Genomic DNA, 17,215 nt, shown 5'->3' on the forward strand with positions numbered 1-17,215 from the left:
GAGGGATTATTTCCCTGATCTGGAAAGTGAATCAGCTGAGAGATGAAACATGATGGCCAATTGGTTGGATGAGCACGACTCACAGGAATGCAAGAGGTCACAAGTACAATCAGAGGCAACAAAACAATATTGAAGCAACCAGTTTTCTCATAGTGCTGATAATTGATTAATATAACCGCGGACAGGGGCGACATGTGGCACTAGGACTGCGGCGCTGAGGGCCTGGGTTTGAATCCCAGTCCTGGGTCATTGTCCGTGTGGATTCTCCCCATGTCTGCGTGGGTTTCACTGCCACAACCCAAAGATGTGCTGGTTAGGTGGATTGGCCACGCTAAATTGCCCCTTAATTGGAAAAGAAAAATAATTGGCTACTCGAAATTAAAAAAAATATATATCTAACAGCAGACAGAAAACATTGTAGGGAGATGATGCATATTTGGAACAAATCAGAACTGTGTCGTTAAATCATCTGGCCCATTATAAATCAGGACTTATTCCTGGAAAAGAACAAAATCCAAGTACCTATTCAGTATTTAACTCCATTTTCTTGATTGCTTAAAGTACTGCCACAAAGTAATACTATTTTGAAGCTGCAACATCTGCAGGATAATTTTCTGATTTAAAATTGAAGAAATGTCTTGAAAGTCATCAAGTTTAATTTACAATACTGACTTTATTTCAATTATACAGCATAAAAAAACTATTCCAATGTATACAAAATTACCACAAAAATAAAGCTTGTGCAAAATAATTCAAGTTATACAATACTTAAGGAAAGACAGAAACCTGTACAGCTTCCTGCTATAGCAAGCTGGCATCTTTATTTAGTATACTACAAATGTCTACCAAAATACTTTCTCTCCTTTTCAAGAGTCACTGTGCTGATGTTAAATCCCACTGGCACCAGTGTATAAATATCTCAATTTACAAAATACATAATTTAAAGAGTTGTACATGAAAGGTGCATTTTCTATTTGTTACTGTAAAATTCTATATATTATTTCGAGTGGAACATATTTTCCTCTTGGGAGTAGATCTCAAAAGTTCAACCAGGCACTTATTTTGACAAAGTTAATTTTTGTTCACTCTTTTCTAACAGCTTCACCAATAAGTCGAATAGGGAAACTTCCACATGTATCGGTTTGTATCACGAGCAGTGCCTCGAATCTTCCGTCTGACTCCGGTTTGAACCGGACAGGTAGATTGATGTAGTGTTGAGCACTAAACAAAAAAAAAAGTTAATTCATGAAAAAAAAGCATCTTGAACAAAATTTTAATCAACTTTTCCCACACTAAAAGATCAAGTAATTGTCCATTTCCATTATACGTTTCAGACTAAGATTGCATCTTTAAAGATGGTAGCAGCAGCATTCACATTTCTATCCTTTGCTCTGTTAGACAGATTGAAGAGAATTGAAGCCCATTTGAAGATTAAAGTTCAAATTGAGAATCCTAAAAATGTACAACATAGGAGCTCAGCAAATCCAGGATGACAGAGGGGTTAAAAATTCTATAAATCTCTGGTTAGACTCCATTGAGAGTACTGACTTTTTTTACTGGCCACCACACCCAGGAAGAATGCCTGTGAGAAGGTGCAGAACAGATTTGCTGGAATGATACTGGGGCTAGAAGGGTTAAATTGTAATAACAAGCAGAGAAGAGGCTTCTGTACCCTCAAGTGAAAGATTAAGGGGTTACTGACATATGTGTATGTTTGGGATGGGGGTAGGAGGAGAACAAGGGATAATAGCCTTGAAATCAGAGCTGGGCTATTCAGGGCTGATGTCAGGAAACATTGCTTCACACAGGAGGGTAACTAAAAAGGGTAACTGGAAATCTAGAACTTCCTTCCTCAGAAAACTGTTGAAGCATAGGGTCAACTGAAGTAGTCGAAACAGATTGATAGATTTTTGTTAGTCAAGGGTATCTTTGTTAGTCAAGGGGTGACAAAACTAAGACAGATATATGTAGTTAAGATACAAACCAGCCACTACCTAGTTGAATGGCAAAGAGCTCAAGGAGTTACTACTGTTCTTATACTTTGTTGTCTGGAATAACCCTCATGAGACCCACAGGGATGACCCAATTCATCTCCCCATGGAGCTTATGGAATATGAGCTCCCCCATTGAGGGGTGGAAGCCTCGCATCTGAGGCTCGTGAATCTAGTGCTTAAAAGCCAGCCCGGATTGGGACCGACATGATTGGTAGTCCCGGCTGGGACTTGTGCACTATGTGCCGTGTTGCGGCCTTTACTTTTGTTTACCAGATAAACTCTCATTTGTGAAACCTTCTTTTCACAGTATCTTCATTTGAAGCTTACTTGTGACAATAAGTGATTTTCATTTCATTTCATTTTCATTTCTCCGGACTTTTGAAGATTTTATATTGTCCATGACTGACAGCTGTGCATTTGCTTTAGATATTTAACAATTTAATTTTATTGTTCCGTATTCACCAGATGAAGCACTTTATGGGGGAGGGGGGTCCATAATTAATCCAAATTTCCACATTTCTCTGTCCGTAATGAGGGAAACAGCTTATTGAAGGGAAAGCAAGATTGGGAACTAATTTACTTCTTGGGAAGTGATCGGTCAATAATACAACACAAATCAAAACACTTTCTAAAAGTTCAAATCGAAGATTAATGCCATTCATCTTCTGGGAGATAGATGGAGGATTAGAACAAAGAACAAAGAAATGTACAGCACAGGAACAGGCCCTTCGGCCCTCCAAGCCCGTGCCGACCATGCTGCCCGACTAAACTACAATCTTCTACACTTCCTGGGTCCATATCCCTCTATTCCCATCCTATTCATGTATTTGTCAAGATGCCCCTTGAATGTCACTATCGTCCCTGCTGCCACCACCTCCTCCGGTAGCGAGTTCCAGGCACCCACTACCCTCTGTGTAAAAAACTTGCCTCGTACATCTACTCTAAACCTTGCCCCTCTCACCGTAAACCTATGCCCCCTAGTAATTGACCCCTCTACCCCAGAGAAAAGCCTCTGACTATCCACTCTGTCTATGCCCCTCATAATTTTGTAGACCTCTATCAGGTCGCCCCTCAATTCCTTCGTTCCAGTGAGAACAAACCGAGTTTATTCAACCGCTCCTCATAGCTAATGCCCTCCATACCAGGCAATATTCTGGTAAATCTCTTCTGCACCCTCTCTAAAGCCTCCACATCCTTCTGGTAGTGTGGCGACCAGAATTGAACACTATACTCCAAGTGTGGCCTAACTAAGGTTCTATACAGCTGCAACATGACTTGCCAATTCTTATACTCAATGCCCCGGCCAATGAAGGCAAGCATGCCGTACGCCTTCTTGACTACCTTCTCCACCGGTGTTGCTCCTTTCAGTGACCTGTGGACCTGTACTCCTAGATCTCTCAGACTTTCAATACTCTGGAGGGTTCTACCATTCACTGTATATTCCCTACCTGCATTAGGCCTTCCAAAATGCATTACCTCACATTTGTCCGGATTAAACTCCATCTGCCATCTCTCCGCCCAAGTCTCCAAACAATCTAAATCCTGCTGTATCCTCTGACAGTCCTCATCGCTATCCGCAATTCCACCAACCTTTGTGTCGTCTGCAAACTTACTAATCAGACCAGTTATATTTTCCTCCAAATCATTTATATATACTACAAACAGCAATGGTCCCAGCACTGATCCCTGTGGAACACCACTGGTCACAGCCCTCCAATTAGAAAAGCATCCTTCCATTGCTACTCTCTGCCTTCTATGAACCAGCCAGTTCTATATCCATCTTGCCAGCTCACCCCTGATCCCGTGTGACTTCACCTTTTGTACTAGTCTACCATGAGGGACTTTGTCAAAGGCCTTACTGAAGTCCATATAGACAACATCCACTGCCCTACCTGCATCAATCATTTTAGTGACCTCCTCGAAAAACTATCAAGTTAGTGAGACACGACCTCCACTTCACAAAACCACGCTGCCTCTCACTGATACGTCCATTTGCTTCCAAATGGGAGTAGATCCTGTCTCGAAGAATTCTCTCCGGTAATTTTCCTACCACTGAGGTAAGGCTCACCGGCCTGTAGTTCCCTGGATTATCCTTGCTACCCTTCTTAAACAGAGGAACAACATTGGCTATTCTCCAGTCCTCCGGGACATCACCTGAAGACAGTGAGGATCCAAAGATTTCTGTCAAGGCCTCAGCAATTTCCTCTCCAGCTTCCTTCAGTATTTGGGGTAGATCCCATCAGGCCCTGGGGACTTATCTACCTTAATATTTTTTAAGACACCCAACACCTCGTCTTTTTGGATCTCAATGTGACCCAGGCTATCTACACACCCTTCTCTAGACTCAACATCTACCAATTCCTTCTCTTTGGTGAATACTGACGCAAAGTATTCATTTAGTACCTCGCCCATTTCCTCTGGCTCCACACATAGATTCCCTGGTCTATCCTTCAGTGGGCCAACCCTTTCCCTGGTTACCCTCTTGCTTTTTATGTATGTGTAAAAAGCCTTGGGATTTTCCTTGACCCTATTTGCCAATGACTTTTCGTGACCCCTTCTAGCCCTCCTGACTCCTTAAGTTCCTTCCTACTTTCTTTATATTCCACACAGGCTTCGTCTGTTCCCAGCCTTTTAGCCCTGACAAATGCCTCCTTTTTCTTTTTGACGAGGCCTACAATATCTCTCATTATCCAAGGTTCCCGAAAATTATTGAAGGAAAGGATAGAGATTTCATACAGCATCCAAGTCCTCATGGTGTGTTAAATCACTCACAGCCAAATTAATTAGTTCTCAAGTGTAAACATTGCCCAGACTCCATGCAGACCAAGGGACATAACAAATCCAATCCCTTGCAATTAGCAATGCTAATAGATGCAAGAAGGATGTTACCGATGGTGGGGGTGTCCAGAATCAGGGGTCAGTCTGAAGATACGGGGTAGACCATTTAGGACTGAGATAAGGAGAAATATCTTCACCCAGCCTGTGGAATTTTCGACCACAGAAAGTATTTGAGGCAAAAACATTGTATGTTTTCAAGAAGCAGTTAGACATAGCACTCAGGGAGAAGGGGATTGAAGGATGTGGTGGTGGTGGTGGTGGAGGGGGGGGGGGGGGGGGAAAGAGAGAGAGAGAGAGAGAGAAGAGAGGATCAGGCTACTGAGTTGGTTGATAAGCCATGACAAAGAATGGCAGAGCAGGCTCGAAGGGCCTCCTCCTGCTCCTATTTTCATGTTTCAACGGGGGATTTGGTAGGAAAAAGGTAGACTGCTACAGTAGACTTCTGCACCCAGTGGGAAAGGAAGTCAGTTAAAGGCATGCAAGTATTAGATGAGCAAAGAATTACGCTTTGCTGTAGTTTCACACCTCCACCATCCCTCCAAGATTGAAAACCGCGACATATATCTCTATATTTGTCACACAATTATCAATTTTAAACACAATATATATTTTGATTGAGTTCCAAGCAGTATAATTTTGGTGATCAGGATTGTGAAATCAAATTTCAGGTATTTATCAAAGGAATCCTTGAGCTGTAATATTCTTCATTCATTTTGGCCTCATATTTCATGCTGATATTCTCAATCTTGGATCTCATCCTCTCAATAGCTTTCAATTAAAACACACACTAATGAAGAGAATTACCAGCCATAAGCGTATTCGGTTTATCATCCGCCACAAGGAAATAAGCTATATTCTTCTCTACAGTGAGCTACATCAAGATGCTGAGGACATAGCATAATCATAAGAGCCAGGAACAAGCATAAAATCCAAATTTCTTGTACAATGTTTCAATCATTGAGGTTTGAAATTTAGTACGCTCACTATTCACAAAGTTTTGCCTCCTCGTTACTTTAGATTTTTATTGATCACTCACCGCAATGAATAATTGGAATGCTTGATATAAAATGGCTCCCTGGGATTTATAAATTTCAGCTGCAAATCAACACCAAGAGCATTAGCACAGCTACAAGCAAATACAAACACATGCACATCATAAAATACGTGCTTCGTTAAATTAAAGCTTATGCCCAAGCCACTTAATCCAAACAAGATATTTTAAGAATGGGTCACAATTTTAGCATAAAGCAAGAACTGTTGTTTTCAAAGATATATGCGCCACATCAAATTATCTGTATTAATTGACATGCCTTAATGACATCATTTATCCTGCCGTCCTAGATCACTTACCATATGAAAAAAACATGTAAACAAAAAGGGATAGGGTTGTTAAATTTATTAAGCGAATACCCAATCTACATAACCAGCACCTGATGTCAGAAAATGAGAGCGGCGGTTAAGGTCTGAACATATTAAAGTCAAATGTTGAGGCTGGAGAAAGATAATCTGCTGCTCCGCGAGCAGCAAATGAACTCCACTTAAACCTCTTTCCTGTTATGTTTTCCTTCAAGTGCAAGAATTGCAACACCTACCCTTTATCCTACTGTACATGGTCTAGGACCCTCACTCTTTTCAGGCAGGGCAGCAATTTACTTGTACTTCTTCCACTTTATTGTCCTGAATTGACTGCTCAGAATGCAGTCTCCTCCACATTGGGTGATTGCTTTATTGAACACCACCTTCCGTTTGCAAAGGCAATGCTGAACTTTGGCTTGCTTGCCACCTCAATTGTCCTTCCCGGTCCAATCTGACCTTGGCCTCCCTGAGTTTCAATGAAGCTCAATGCAAGCTTCAGGTACGGTGCCAAATTGCAGGTTATTTCATTTCTCATTCACTTCATCCTAATCACAGTCGTTTATTTTCTCCACAACCTCTTTCTCTAGCACTATTCTTCCCTATAAGCTGTCAATTTGTAATTTAAAGAAAGGTCATCCACCTCCCCCTCCAGATATGGCCAGCAGGGTGTATTATCTGAATGAATCATACTGCAACTCAAGCAGCTTGCAGGGAAGGAGGATGGAAAAGTTGAAAGGAGTCTCATCGCTAAATATCTATTATTGCAACAAAACAGGCTTCATGTGCACATGAAGTACAGACGAATTTGGAAACAAAACATACGCAGTTTAATTCCAGCCATTTCCCTCATTATGAATTAAAACGCAGTGGAAACCAGAAACTGGATTTGGTATATTTCTATATTTACAAATGTCATTTGTTTCTGGTCTCCTGGGAGACAAATTCAAATTCTAAAATCATAGATGTGCCTACCCTCTCAGAGAATACACCTGAATTAATATATATTATTTTTTCATGGGATCACAAGCAAGGCCAGCATTTGTTGGCCATCCCTAGAGTCAACATTACTGTGGATCTGGAATCGGTGGTGCAGACCAGTCAGGGATGGCAGATGTCCTTCTGGGAAGAACATTGATAAACCATATGGATGTTTTATGACAATCAATTATAGTTTAATAGTCATCATTAGTTAGATATAGCACTTAGGGGATCAAAGGATATGGGGGAAAGTGGGATTATGTTATTGAGTTGGATGATCAGCCATGATCATAATGAGTGGCGGAGCAGGCTTGAAGGACCGAATGGACTCCTCTTGCTCCTATTTTCTTTTCTATTACTGCGACGAGCTTTCAATTCCACATTTTATTAATTAAATTTAAGTGACCCTCAAGTTTACAGTTTCCTAAACAAATGGCAGGTAAGCCTCGGAATTTGAAAACAAAGCAGTCTCATACTTAGCACGCTTCTGTTCCAACATTATTTTACACCATAATGATGTGCTCAACCCATTTAGCAGGTTTACAAAACCCTGCATGTTTAAAATAAAATCCACACAAATAATCCAATGGATGCAGATATTAAAGTATTTTGTCCTCAATGCAGTTGAAGTCACTGCTTTGAAATAGTGAGTAGTGGCTGCACAAATAAAAACATGCTTATGCATAATGTACCTCATGCTTTGAAAAAGGTACGTGACAACTGTATTATTCATATGTGTTGCTAAAGTAAATTAGAGTCTGGTTCAAAACATCATTGATCAGAGTCTTTGTCACCTTGTCTTAATATCTTTATGGCTTGGTGTCTATATAAATACAAGTTGATGCTCCATGCCGTTGCCATGACAAAGGTAAGAGTGAGTAAAGCCCACCAGTTAATAGTTATTAAAAAGCATTACTGGAATTTATGACTGCTTTTCTGCAAGTTAAGACAAGGGAATCCCTCAAGTGGCTTGCTTTTATATGCCCAATTCTTTCTAGAAAGTTGAAATAACAGCTCAGCAGCACAGATATCGTGGTTACCATAAAAACATGTTCAACCCAACTTAAATCACAAACATCAGCAACAGCCTGCCTCTGCATCGTGCCTTTAACCTCTTAAAACAGAAAAAAACCCTCACAGGTGGAATCAAACAATTGACACAAGCCAATGCCAATCGAATAGGTGCCCATAAACCTAATTGTAGGTCTTTAGAAGGGACTTGGAGGAAGTGGTTTAGGAGTTATCTTCAGAGCTTCAGGTCCGGCCAACAATGTTGGGATGAAGGAAGTGAAGGTTGCATAAGAGACCAGAATTGGAGGAACATGGAAGTATTCAAATTTTGTGCTTAAAGATAGAAAGGAATGGCACCATGAAGGATGAGAACATTCAAACTGAGGCATGGAGTCAGTGAATGTCAAAGAGCGCAGGGATGAACTGGACTTGATGCAAGTTCAGATACAGGTAGCTGAATTTTGCATAAGCATCAAGTTAAGAATGTGTGCAAGAGGGGGATCTGCCTAAGAGAACAATTGAATAGTCAAATCAGAAATCAAGAATAAAGGTTTCAGCAGAAAGAAACTTTGGAGATGAAATTTATGTTTTCATGGGCAGAGGACCTTTTTTTTGTGAAAGGGTAATGATGACAGATTTGAACAATGGTGACACCATCAGAAGAGATGGAATACTATTGAAAAAAATTGGGGGATGTTTGCAAGATCAGCATTTATTATCAACTTCTAATTATTTCAAGGTTGTGGCGGCAGCTGCCTTCTCCTTCTGCTGCAATGCTTAACGGTGTAGGCACACCCAGTGTTGTTAGAGAGGCAGTTCCAGGATTTTGACTCAATGACCATGAGTGAATAGGATATATTTCCAAATCCAAATAATCTGAATTGGAGTGAAATTGCAGGTAGCAGTTCCATGCATCTGCTACACTGGTTTAGGTAGAAATAGTTGGGGTTTAAAAAGGGTTGTGACGTCAGTTAGCAAGGGTGCCTGGAATGCTTTGTCAGTGGTTTTGTGGGAATAGGGCAGGGAGCAAAAGTTGAATCCTATGGTCAAAACGGAGGAACGAGAGAAACTGGAGGAAGATAGAGTTTTCTGGGAGAGGATGGCTTAATGTGGAACTAGAAGGGAGAAATGTACCTGAATCTTAAAGACAATGAAGTCTGCAAGTTCCATACACTTAAACCCCAGACTGACGGCTTTTATTAGAGCGGGGGGTTTCGCCAACAAAGAAAGGAAATCAGGAGGACCGACCAAAGCACATCGAAGGAACGTTGCGCCCCTGAAAGGCTCGATGGAGAGGGTTGAGAAGTGTTTGGAGGCACAAGGGTCGCAGGTCCAGGAGATGGAGGGGGTGATGTCGGACCGCAGTGATTTGGTGATGGCATTGGAGGCGGGGCTCCTGAGTGACCTTTGCAAGTCGTTAAGGGCAAAGGTGGAAGAGCAGAACAGGTCGAGAAGGCAGAACCTGCGTATCGTCGGCCTGTCTGAAGGAATGGAAGGCACGAATTCCACGAGATCTGTCTCGAGGGTGCTGGCAGGGCTGGTTGGGGAGAGGCTGCTGGACAAGGCCCCAGAGATGGATAGAGCGCATAGGTCTGTAAAGCAGAAGCCAAGAGCAGGGGAGCTGCCGCAGGTGCCGATTATAAGGCTCCACAAGTTTGTGGAGAAAGAAATGGTCCTGTTGTGGGCTAGGGAGAAACAGAACTGTGAATGGGAGGGGCACAAGGTCCGAATATACTAGGACATTTGAGCAGAGCTGGCAAAAAGGCGTGCCAGGCTCAACAGGACGAAGGCGGCTCTCCATTGATGGCAGATTAGGTTTGGGGTGCTGTACCCGGTGAAATTGTGGGTGACTTTCGAAGTCTGGGAGTATTATTTTGAAACCCCAGAGGAGGCCAATGACTTTATTAAGGAGCATAAACTGGGGGAGAACTGAACTTTGATGGGAGTTAAAGGAGTTGGCACAAGAGTTCAGAGGTCACAGGTAGTGTGGGGTTGGAGGGTGGGGGCTTTTCTTTCTTCTCAGGTGGAGGGTTTTCAAGGGACAACTATTTAAGGGGGTAATAATTTGTCAGGGGGCAACTGCCCTGCCATCCCCTGCCGCCTGTGGTGGTGTTTATTTTTTGGAGGAGGTGACCTGTGGTTTTGGATGTGTCTTTGTTTGGGTGGAGGAGGGGGAGGTCCACGGGGAGCCGTTTACACAAATCAAGGAGGAAAGGGTTTTGGGGGGGGGGGGGGGGGGGTGGTAGATGGGAGGAACCTTCAGGCAGGAGCTGCCATGCTAGCAAGTAATGCTGGTAATTGGACATGAGGTGGGGCAGATGGCTGCGAGGGAGATGCGACGTGGCAGGGTTGGAGAAGCAGTGTGGTCATGGGCGGCGAAGGGGGCCATCCTGGGTGGGCCCGGTACAGAGTGAAATTAAAGGGGACAGAACCGATAGAAGAATGGAGGCGCAAGCCTCCGGTAAGGCTTATAACGGGCTCAATGGGCCGGTGAAGAGATCTCAGGTCTTTGCGCACTAAGGAGTCTGAAGGCGCATGGGGGGGGGGGGTCTTTCGGCAGGAGGCGTACCTTCGCGTGAGGGATCAGGTTAGGCTGAGAAAGGGATGGGTAGGTCAGGTATTTCACTCAGGGTTTGACTCGAAGTTATTTGGGGGGGGGGGGCATTTTGCTGAGTAAAAAGATGGGGTTTGTGAGTGCGGAGGAAATGAGGGACCCGGGTGGGAGATACGTGATGGTGAGTGGGGTGTTGGAGGGGAAGCTGGTGGTGCTAGTGAATGTATACAAGCCGCATTGGGACAATGTGGAGTTCGTGATGGGGCTCCTGGGAGCTTTTCTGGACTGGCTGTACATCAGTTCATTATGGGAGGAGATTTTAATTGTGTGCTGGAACAGAGAGTGGACAGGTCAAGCCCCAGGTCAATGGAAAGGCTGCAGATGGCAAAGGAGCTGGGAGGGTTTATGGAAAGGATGGTTATGATGGACCTGTGGAGGTTTAAGAACCCGGGGAGGGGGGAAGAGTTCCTGGTGCCCCCTTCTTGCAGGTGTAAAAGGTATTCTCCAGAAATGATGTTTTTTTAAGTGGTGAGCCATCAGGTGTTGGTGGGGGCAGAGTACGCGGGATAGTAATCTCGGACCATGTGCTGCACTGGCTGGAGGTTCGACTTAGTTCGGGACGGGAGCAGATTCCGGGATGCAGGTTAGATTCGGGACTGTTAGCGGACAGGAGGTTTTGCGATAAGGTGCGGTCGGTGATTAAGGATGACGTGGAGTTGAATCAAAACAGGGATGTATTGGCGGCCACATTCTGGGAGGCATTGATGGCGGTGGTTCAGGGGGAGATTCTCTCGTTCAAGGAGCATGAAGAGAGGAAAAGGAGAGAAGAGTACGAACGACTATTGGTCGAGATATTCGAGGTGGATAGGGAGTATTCAAGGGCCTCCATCGTGGAGAAAAAAGTTACAGGGATATTTTGACAGATGGATGACGGGAAGGATGATTGGGCAACCACAGAGGGCGCAGTACGAATATGGAGAGAAGGCGAGCCACATGTTAGCCCATCAGCTACGGAGGCAAGCCGGGTCTAGTTAAATCTTGAGGGTACGGACAGGGAAGAGGAGGTACTGTCGGAGCCGGGGGGGAAGATAAATAAGGTGTTCAGGGGATATTATGAGGAATTGTACAGGGCAGATCCAGGAAGGAGGTTGGCGATATGAGGCGGTTCTTAGACAGGTTGGAATTTCCAGGCTGGATGAGAGGAGGCAGGCGCTAGAGGAGCCTCAAGGGCTGAGGGAGGTAATGGAGAGTATAAGAGGGATGAAGTCAGGTAAGGCCCCAGAGCTGGACAGTTATCCGGCAGAGTTTTATAAGGAATTCCCGGCGGAACTGGCACCACACCTACTGGGAGCATTTAGAGATGAAGGGTCTGTTCCTGTGCTGTATTGTTCTTTGACACCGGCAACAATTACGCTAATACCAAAGACAGGCCTATATCGCTGTTAAATACGGACGTGAAAGTGCTGGCTGGTGGGGAGGATGGAAGGATGCATTCTAGGGGGGGGTTTCAGAGGACCAAACGGGCTTCGTAAAGGGCAAGCAACTCTAGAGCAATGCCAGGCGATTACTGAATATGATCATGACCACATCAAGAGGACGGGTACGGGAGGTGGTGGCAGCTATGGACGCAGAGAAGGCATTTGATTGAGAGGAGTGGCAGTACCTGCTCAAGATCCTGGGCCGGTTTGGGTTTGGGCCAAAGTTTGTGGCATGGGTTCATCTGTTGTACATGGCCCTGGTGGTGGGTGTACGGACCAATGAGATTAGCTCATGGAGTTACGGGTTGCATTGGGAACGAGGGAGGGGTGCCTGCTGTCACTACAACTGTTTGCGCTGGCAATAACCCTTAGGTGGTCAGCGGAGGGGCGGGGGAGTAGGGAGCACTGGGTGTCGTTGTACATGCTCGATCTGGAATTATGTGTGTCAGACCCATTGGAGAGTATGGGAAGGGTTATGAGCTTATTAAAAGTTCTCGGGTTATAAGTCGAATATGGGTGAAAAATGAGATGTTCCTTGTGAATGAGTCGGGTCACAGAGCTAATTTAGGGAGGTTGCCATTTAGGCCAGGGATAGGTTTAGGTACTTGGGGATCCCGGTGACAGGAGAGTGGGTTCAGTGGAGGGCTTTGAAGCATGGTGGGGACTGATCGTGGCTATATTCGAGGAGTTGTTCGTCACGGCGTGTGTGTGTGTGGGGGGGGGGGGGGTAAATGTGTAAAACTGAGTTGGGGAGTGTGTTCCACGGATTATTTATGTTTTTCTACTTTCTGAATGAGCTTGGAATAAAATACATTAAAAAAAAACACATTCAGGCTGCATCCCTTAGATTTAAGGAAGTGAAGATGAAGGCCAGACCAGAGGAATGGGCAGGTTGGAAGAGAGAGGGTATACTGGGGGCAAAGGGAAATGTGGAGGGGAATGTGTGACAGAGCACCTGGAAGGTGCAGAAGAATTATGTTGAATTGAAAAGCAAGGTTAAACAGTTGGGAGTTTCAAAGTGCTGCTTTAAGTGCAAAGAGATTTTTCCTGGAAATACCAGCAGAGTTAGTAGACAATTGGGGTAAACACAAGTTACCTCTAACAGTTTAAACACAAGTATGACATTGTGGCACTGGTCCCTTACAGCATACAAGATACCTAGGCAACAAAGTGTAGGAGATGTAAAGTTTGGGGTGTAATATATTTCTGACACTTGCCCCCAGGCATCACTGTGGCAATAATTCTCAAGCAGAATCAAATTGTCTTGATTATTGGAAGTAAGGTCCAAAAAGATACACTTTCTCTGTAATTCTGATACTACAGAAGCAATCCGGAGGTAGCAACTTATTTCAGTTGTATATCCCAGATTTGAGCACAGTGGTTAGCATTGTTGCCTCATGGCGCCAAGGGCTCGGTTTGATACCGGCCTGTTATACTGTCCGTGTGGAGTTTGCACATTCTCCCCGTGGCTGCGTGGGTCCATCCCAAAGATGTGGATGTGCAGGGTAGGTAAATTGGCCACACTTTGAATTGCCCCTTAATTGGAAAAAAAGAATTGGGTACTCTAAATTTATTTAAAAAGTATAACTCCAGGGCGCACGGTGGCGCAGTGGGTTAGCACTGCTGCCTCATGGCGCTGAGGTCCCAGGTTCGATCCCGGTTCTGGGTCACTGTCCGTGTGGAGTTTGCGCATTCTCCCAGTGTTTGTGTGGGTTTCACCCCCACAACCAAAAGGTGTGCAGGCTAGGCGGATTGGCCAAGCTAAATTGCCCCTTAATTGGAAAAAATGAATTGAGTATTCTAAATTTATTAAAGAAAAAAAAGTATATCCCAGATTTGTTTAAATGAATTTTAAATTTAGGAGTAATGCTTCAGTGTTTGATCTCCATAAAATCTGGTATTTAGCAATATCGAAAATGAAGAAACACAAAAAATAGTTTATACGATGTTTTATGTCCTCAGGATAACTCCGAGCAATTCATCATCAACAACCTTCGAAGCGGTTACTGGTGTGAGTAAACATATTTTGCTTTTGTCCATCACAATCCTGTTTTGTAGAAAAGTAGATTTTGGTACATTTTAGTCTGATGATAATTTAGAAAGCTGCATATGATAACATTTTCAACCTCACTGTACAGGAAAAAACTCACCATGTGCACAAGAGATGAACTATTACGTAAATTAACCTTTAATGTGCTCGATTCCCCAACAGGTGTTGCCGGGAACAAGTATAAATCCTCAGGAGCGAATACACCTTTGTAAACTGGCTGTTCTTGTCTGAAAAGGACAAACTTAAAATTTTAATTATCAATTTGATTGGCTCAAAGATGACTTGGAATAATTGTAATGATCCCAAGATAGATATGCATCTGGGCAAATATAGCAAATACATGATCCATCTTCCCCCCGCCCCCATCAGGGAAAGGTAGGATCATAGAAGCATAACAACCAAGTTCAGAAGGAGGCCATTTGCAAATTTTCATTCAACATGATCCTTACATGGTCCAGGACAAGCCAAGACCATGCCCATTACAGCCAGCAACCAGGCACACAATCGTGGATTGGGAATTAGCTGCATTTTTCCTCCTCAAATTGTGAAGTCTTATTTTCTGGAATTGTCACAGCTCCTTCGAGCAATAAAAACACCTTAAACTAAACAAGCCAATCACTGAGGAAAGACAAAATCGTAGAAGCTTTTCTTGGTCTGCATGAAGAAACAACATTTGAGAGTAGTGTCCAGGTACTTTATGTAGGTTTCCTTTGACACTAATGTGAAATTACACATTTTGAGGACTAGGACGACCAGCCAATAAACCCACCAACAAAATTATTTGGGATCACTTTAGCTTCTTTTTTTCCATTTTAAAACTTAGATGTTCAAAACTTTTTGATCCTGAGGAGATCAATAGCTTCTCCTGTCAATTTGGAAAGTGGGTGAAATCAAGGTTTCCATGGCCCAACAGAACCATTTCAATGGCCTTCAAAAGCAGAAACTTGAATATCTTTGGTTATACCTCAAATACTAAGCCACATTTTGTTGATGAATAGAGTAGGTTTCACTGTAATTGCTTCCCATATTCGAGAAAAAGCAGGGATACTAAACCAGCAAATAGGTACAGACGCATTGCACGTAGATCTCAACCCGTCTGGTTCTTTCTTAGATAGGCATTCATCCCTTCTATACGAAAATTAAGTCGGCCTGTTTCAGAGATATCAAGATCTGTTCAGATGATTTCTTGATAGCATTGTAACAGCACTGTGGGTGTACCTACACCGCAGGGATTGCAATGGTTCAAGAAGGCAGTTCACCACCACCTTCTGAAGGGCTAATAGGGATGGGCAATAAATGCTGGCCAAGCCAGTGACGCCCAATTCCCGTAAATAAATTTAAAAGAAAATATGTTCTGCAATTTTTCCAGACGTTTGTTAAATCTATCCACAATCAAACCTGAATGCCTCCCAAATGGCTCATTATGTTTAATGGCTCAGTAAGTTAAGTAACTGAGTCACACATACCAGGAAACCTCCAGGTTCAAGCCCAGTATACCAAATTAGCATTGAGGAACACTCATTTGCTTCAAATGCTTCAGGGTTTGCAGGAGGACGGTGTGGAAAAGGAGAAGAAATAATGTGGTTAACTGACTTATCAGATAAGGATAAGGTGTAAGGAACCTCACGTTAAAACCTTGCTTTCCCCGTTTAAATCTGGCTTTCCTGTGTAAGGTTTGGATTTGATTTGTCACATGTACCGAGGAACAGTGAATAGTATTGTTCTGTGTAGAGTCCAGACAGATCGTTACATACATGGAAAAACATAGGACATACGATAAATACACAATGTAAATACATAGCCACAGACATCAGGTGAAGCATCAAAGTGTCCTTTTTGTGGGACCCCTTTATGTTCTATTATGCTGGATTCCACAATTCTGCAGACTTTGATTTTAAACTGAAACACCTCCTAGTACAAGGTGCTATTTGAACTGACCCGAGGACTCCCCTCTGTGCAGTGTGCTATGTGGCATAGTCCAACGATGCCACATTTTGTGGATTTGGCTAGCAGCCAATCAGCTCCTCTGGAATCTTATGTGACTGGTTTTCAATTTGGATTGGTTGAAGGAGTTCCAGAACATTCTGGCAAAGAATGCAAATGCCATTTTGGGTCAGTTCTGTTTAAGCACAGGAGAGCACACGTGGAGACTCTAGCTAGGTCTGTGAAAGCCTAACCTCTATTTGAAAAGCTGAGGAAGGCACAGTGCTGATACTGCTCTCCTGAGACCTCTAAAGATAAGGAAGAAAAAACTTTTTTCTTGTTCTGTTCCATGCAGCCAGAGAGGCAGAGTGGATGGAAACCCTCTTTTAAATTCTCAGGCAGAGAATTCGAAGATAGTCTCAGTGAGACTGAGAGTCAAATCAGGTGGAGGTCAGTCAAGTGAAAGTGACAACCCAGAGGAAATTCTACACCCTGCGGGTTCGAATTGAAGGCACAAACTAGAAGGTCTGATGCAGTGGAGTTCAACACTTCGTTTCCCGAGAAGATCGTCGACCTCAAAAGACCACAATCTCAGCAGCGAAGATACTCATCTCTCATGCCCTTTTAATCCCCATTATTTTGATCCTTCCCAACCCCACTATGCGTATGTCTTATGTGCATGTGGGAAGAGGGTGGGACAGTTGTTGGGGAACAATTAGATGAGCAGACTGTTGCTTCTTTTATCGCCATTACATGTTTAACAGTGCTCTTGTTATATATAAACAGTTCTTTTATGTTCAACTTACAAAATCTGGCACTTGTTTTTTTTTTTTAAATAATATTTTATTGAAAATTTTTGGTCAACCAACACAGTACATTGTGCATCCTTTACACAACATTGTAACAATACAGATAATAATGACCTTTTTAAATTTAAACAAAAACAACAAATAAATAAATATTAAATAACAAAAAATAAAAACTAGCCCTAATTGGCAACTGCCTTGTCTCAGGCCACCCCCCCCCCCCCGCC

The 17,215-nt window shown here is 43.3% G+C and overlaps 1 protein-coding gene and 1 long non-coding RNA gene across 4 annotated transcripts in view; one reads left to right on the forward strand and one right to left on the reverse strand.

The window, feature by feature from the left end:
- The window catches only part of LOC140385844 (uncharacterized), a 67,056-nt gene extending 50,071 nt beyond the window's left edge, over positions 1-16,985 (forward strand). Inside the window, exons 2-3 of the long non-coding RNA XR_011933485.1 lie at positions 14,172-14,220; positions 16,538-16,985. This is a non-coding gene — a long non-coding RNA (uncharacterized lncRNA). The remainder of the gene's footprint in view (positions 1-14,171; positions 14,221-16,537) is intronic.
- cep192 (centrosomal protein 192) overlaps positions 654-17,215 on the reverse strand; it is a 203,953-nt gene continuing 187,391 nt past the window's right edge. For all 3 annotated transcript variants that reach the window (XM_072468422.1, XM_072468423.1, XM_072468421.1), the window contains 3 exons: positions 14,360-14,486; positions 5,869-5,927; positions 654-1,221 (listed from right to left, as the gene is read on the reverse strand). In XM_072468422.1, coding sequence (XP_072324523.1) covers positions 1,083-1,221; positions 5,869-5,927; positions 14,360-14,486 — 325 coding nt within the window. In that variant the 3' untranslated portion in view covers positions 654-1,082. The remainder of the gene's footprint in view (positions 1,222-5,868; positions 5,928-14,359; positions 14,487-17,215) is intronic.

Source organism: Scyliorhinus torazame, chromosome 11 (genome assembly GCF_047496885.1).
Source record: "Scyliorhinus torazame isolate Kashiwa2021f chromosome 11, sScyTor2.1, whole genome shotgun sequence".
Classification (NCBI taxonomy): Eukaryota; Metazoa; Chordata; class Chondrichthyes; order Carcharhiniformes; family Scyliorhinidae; genus Scyliorhinus; species Scyliorhinus torazame.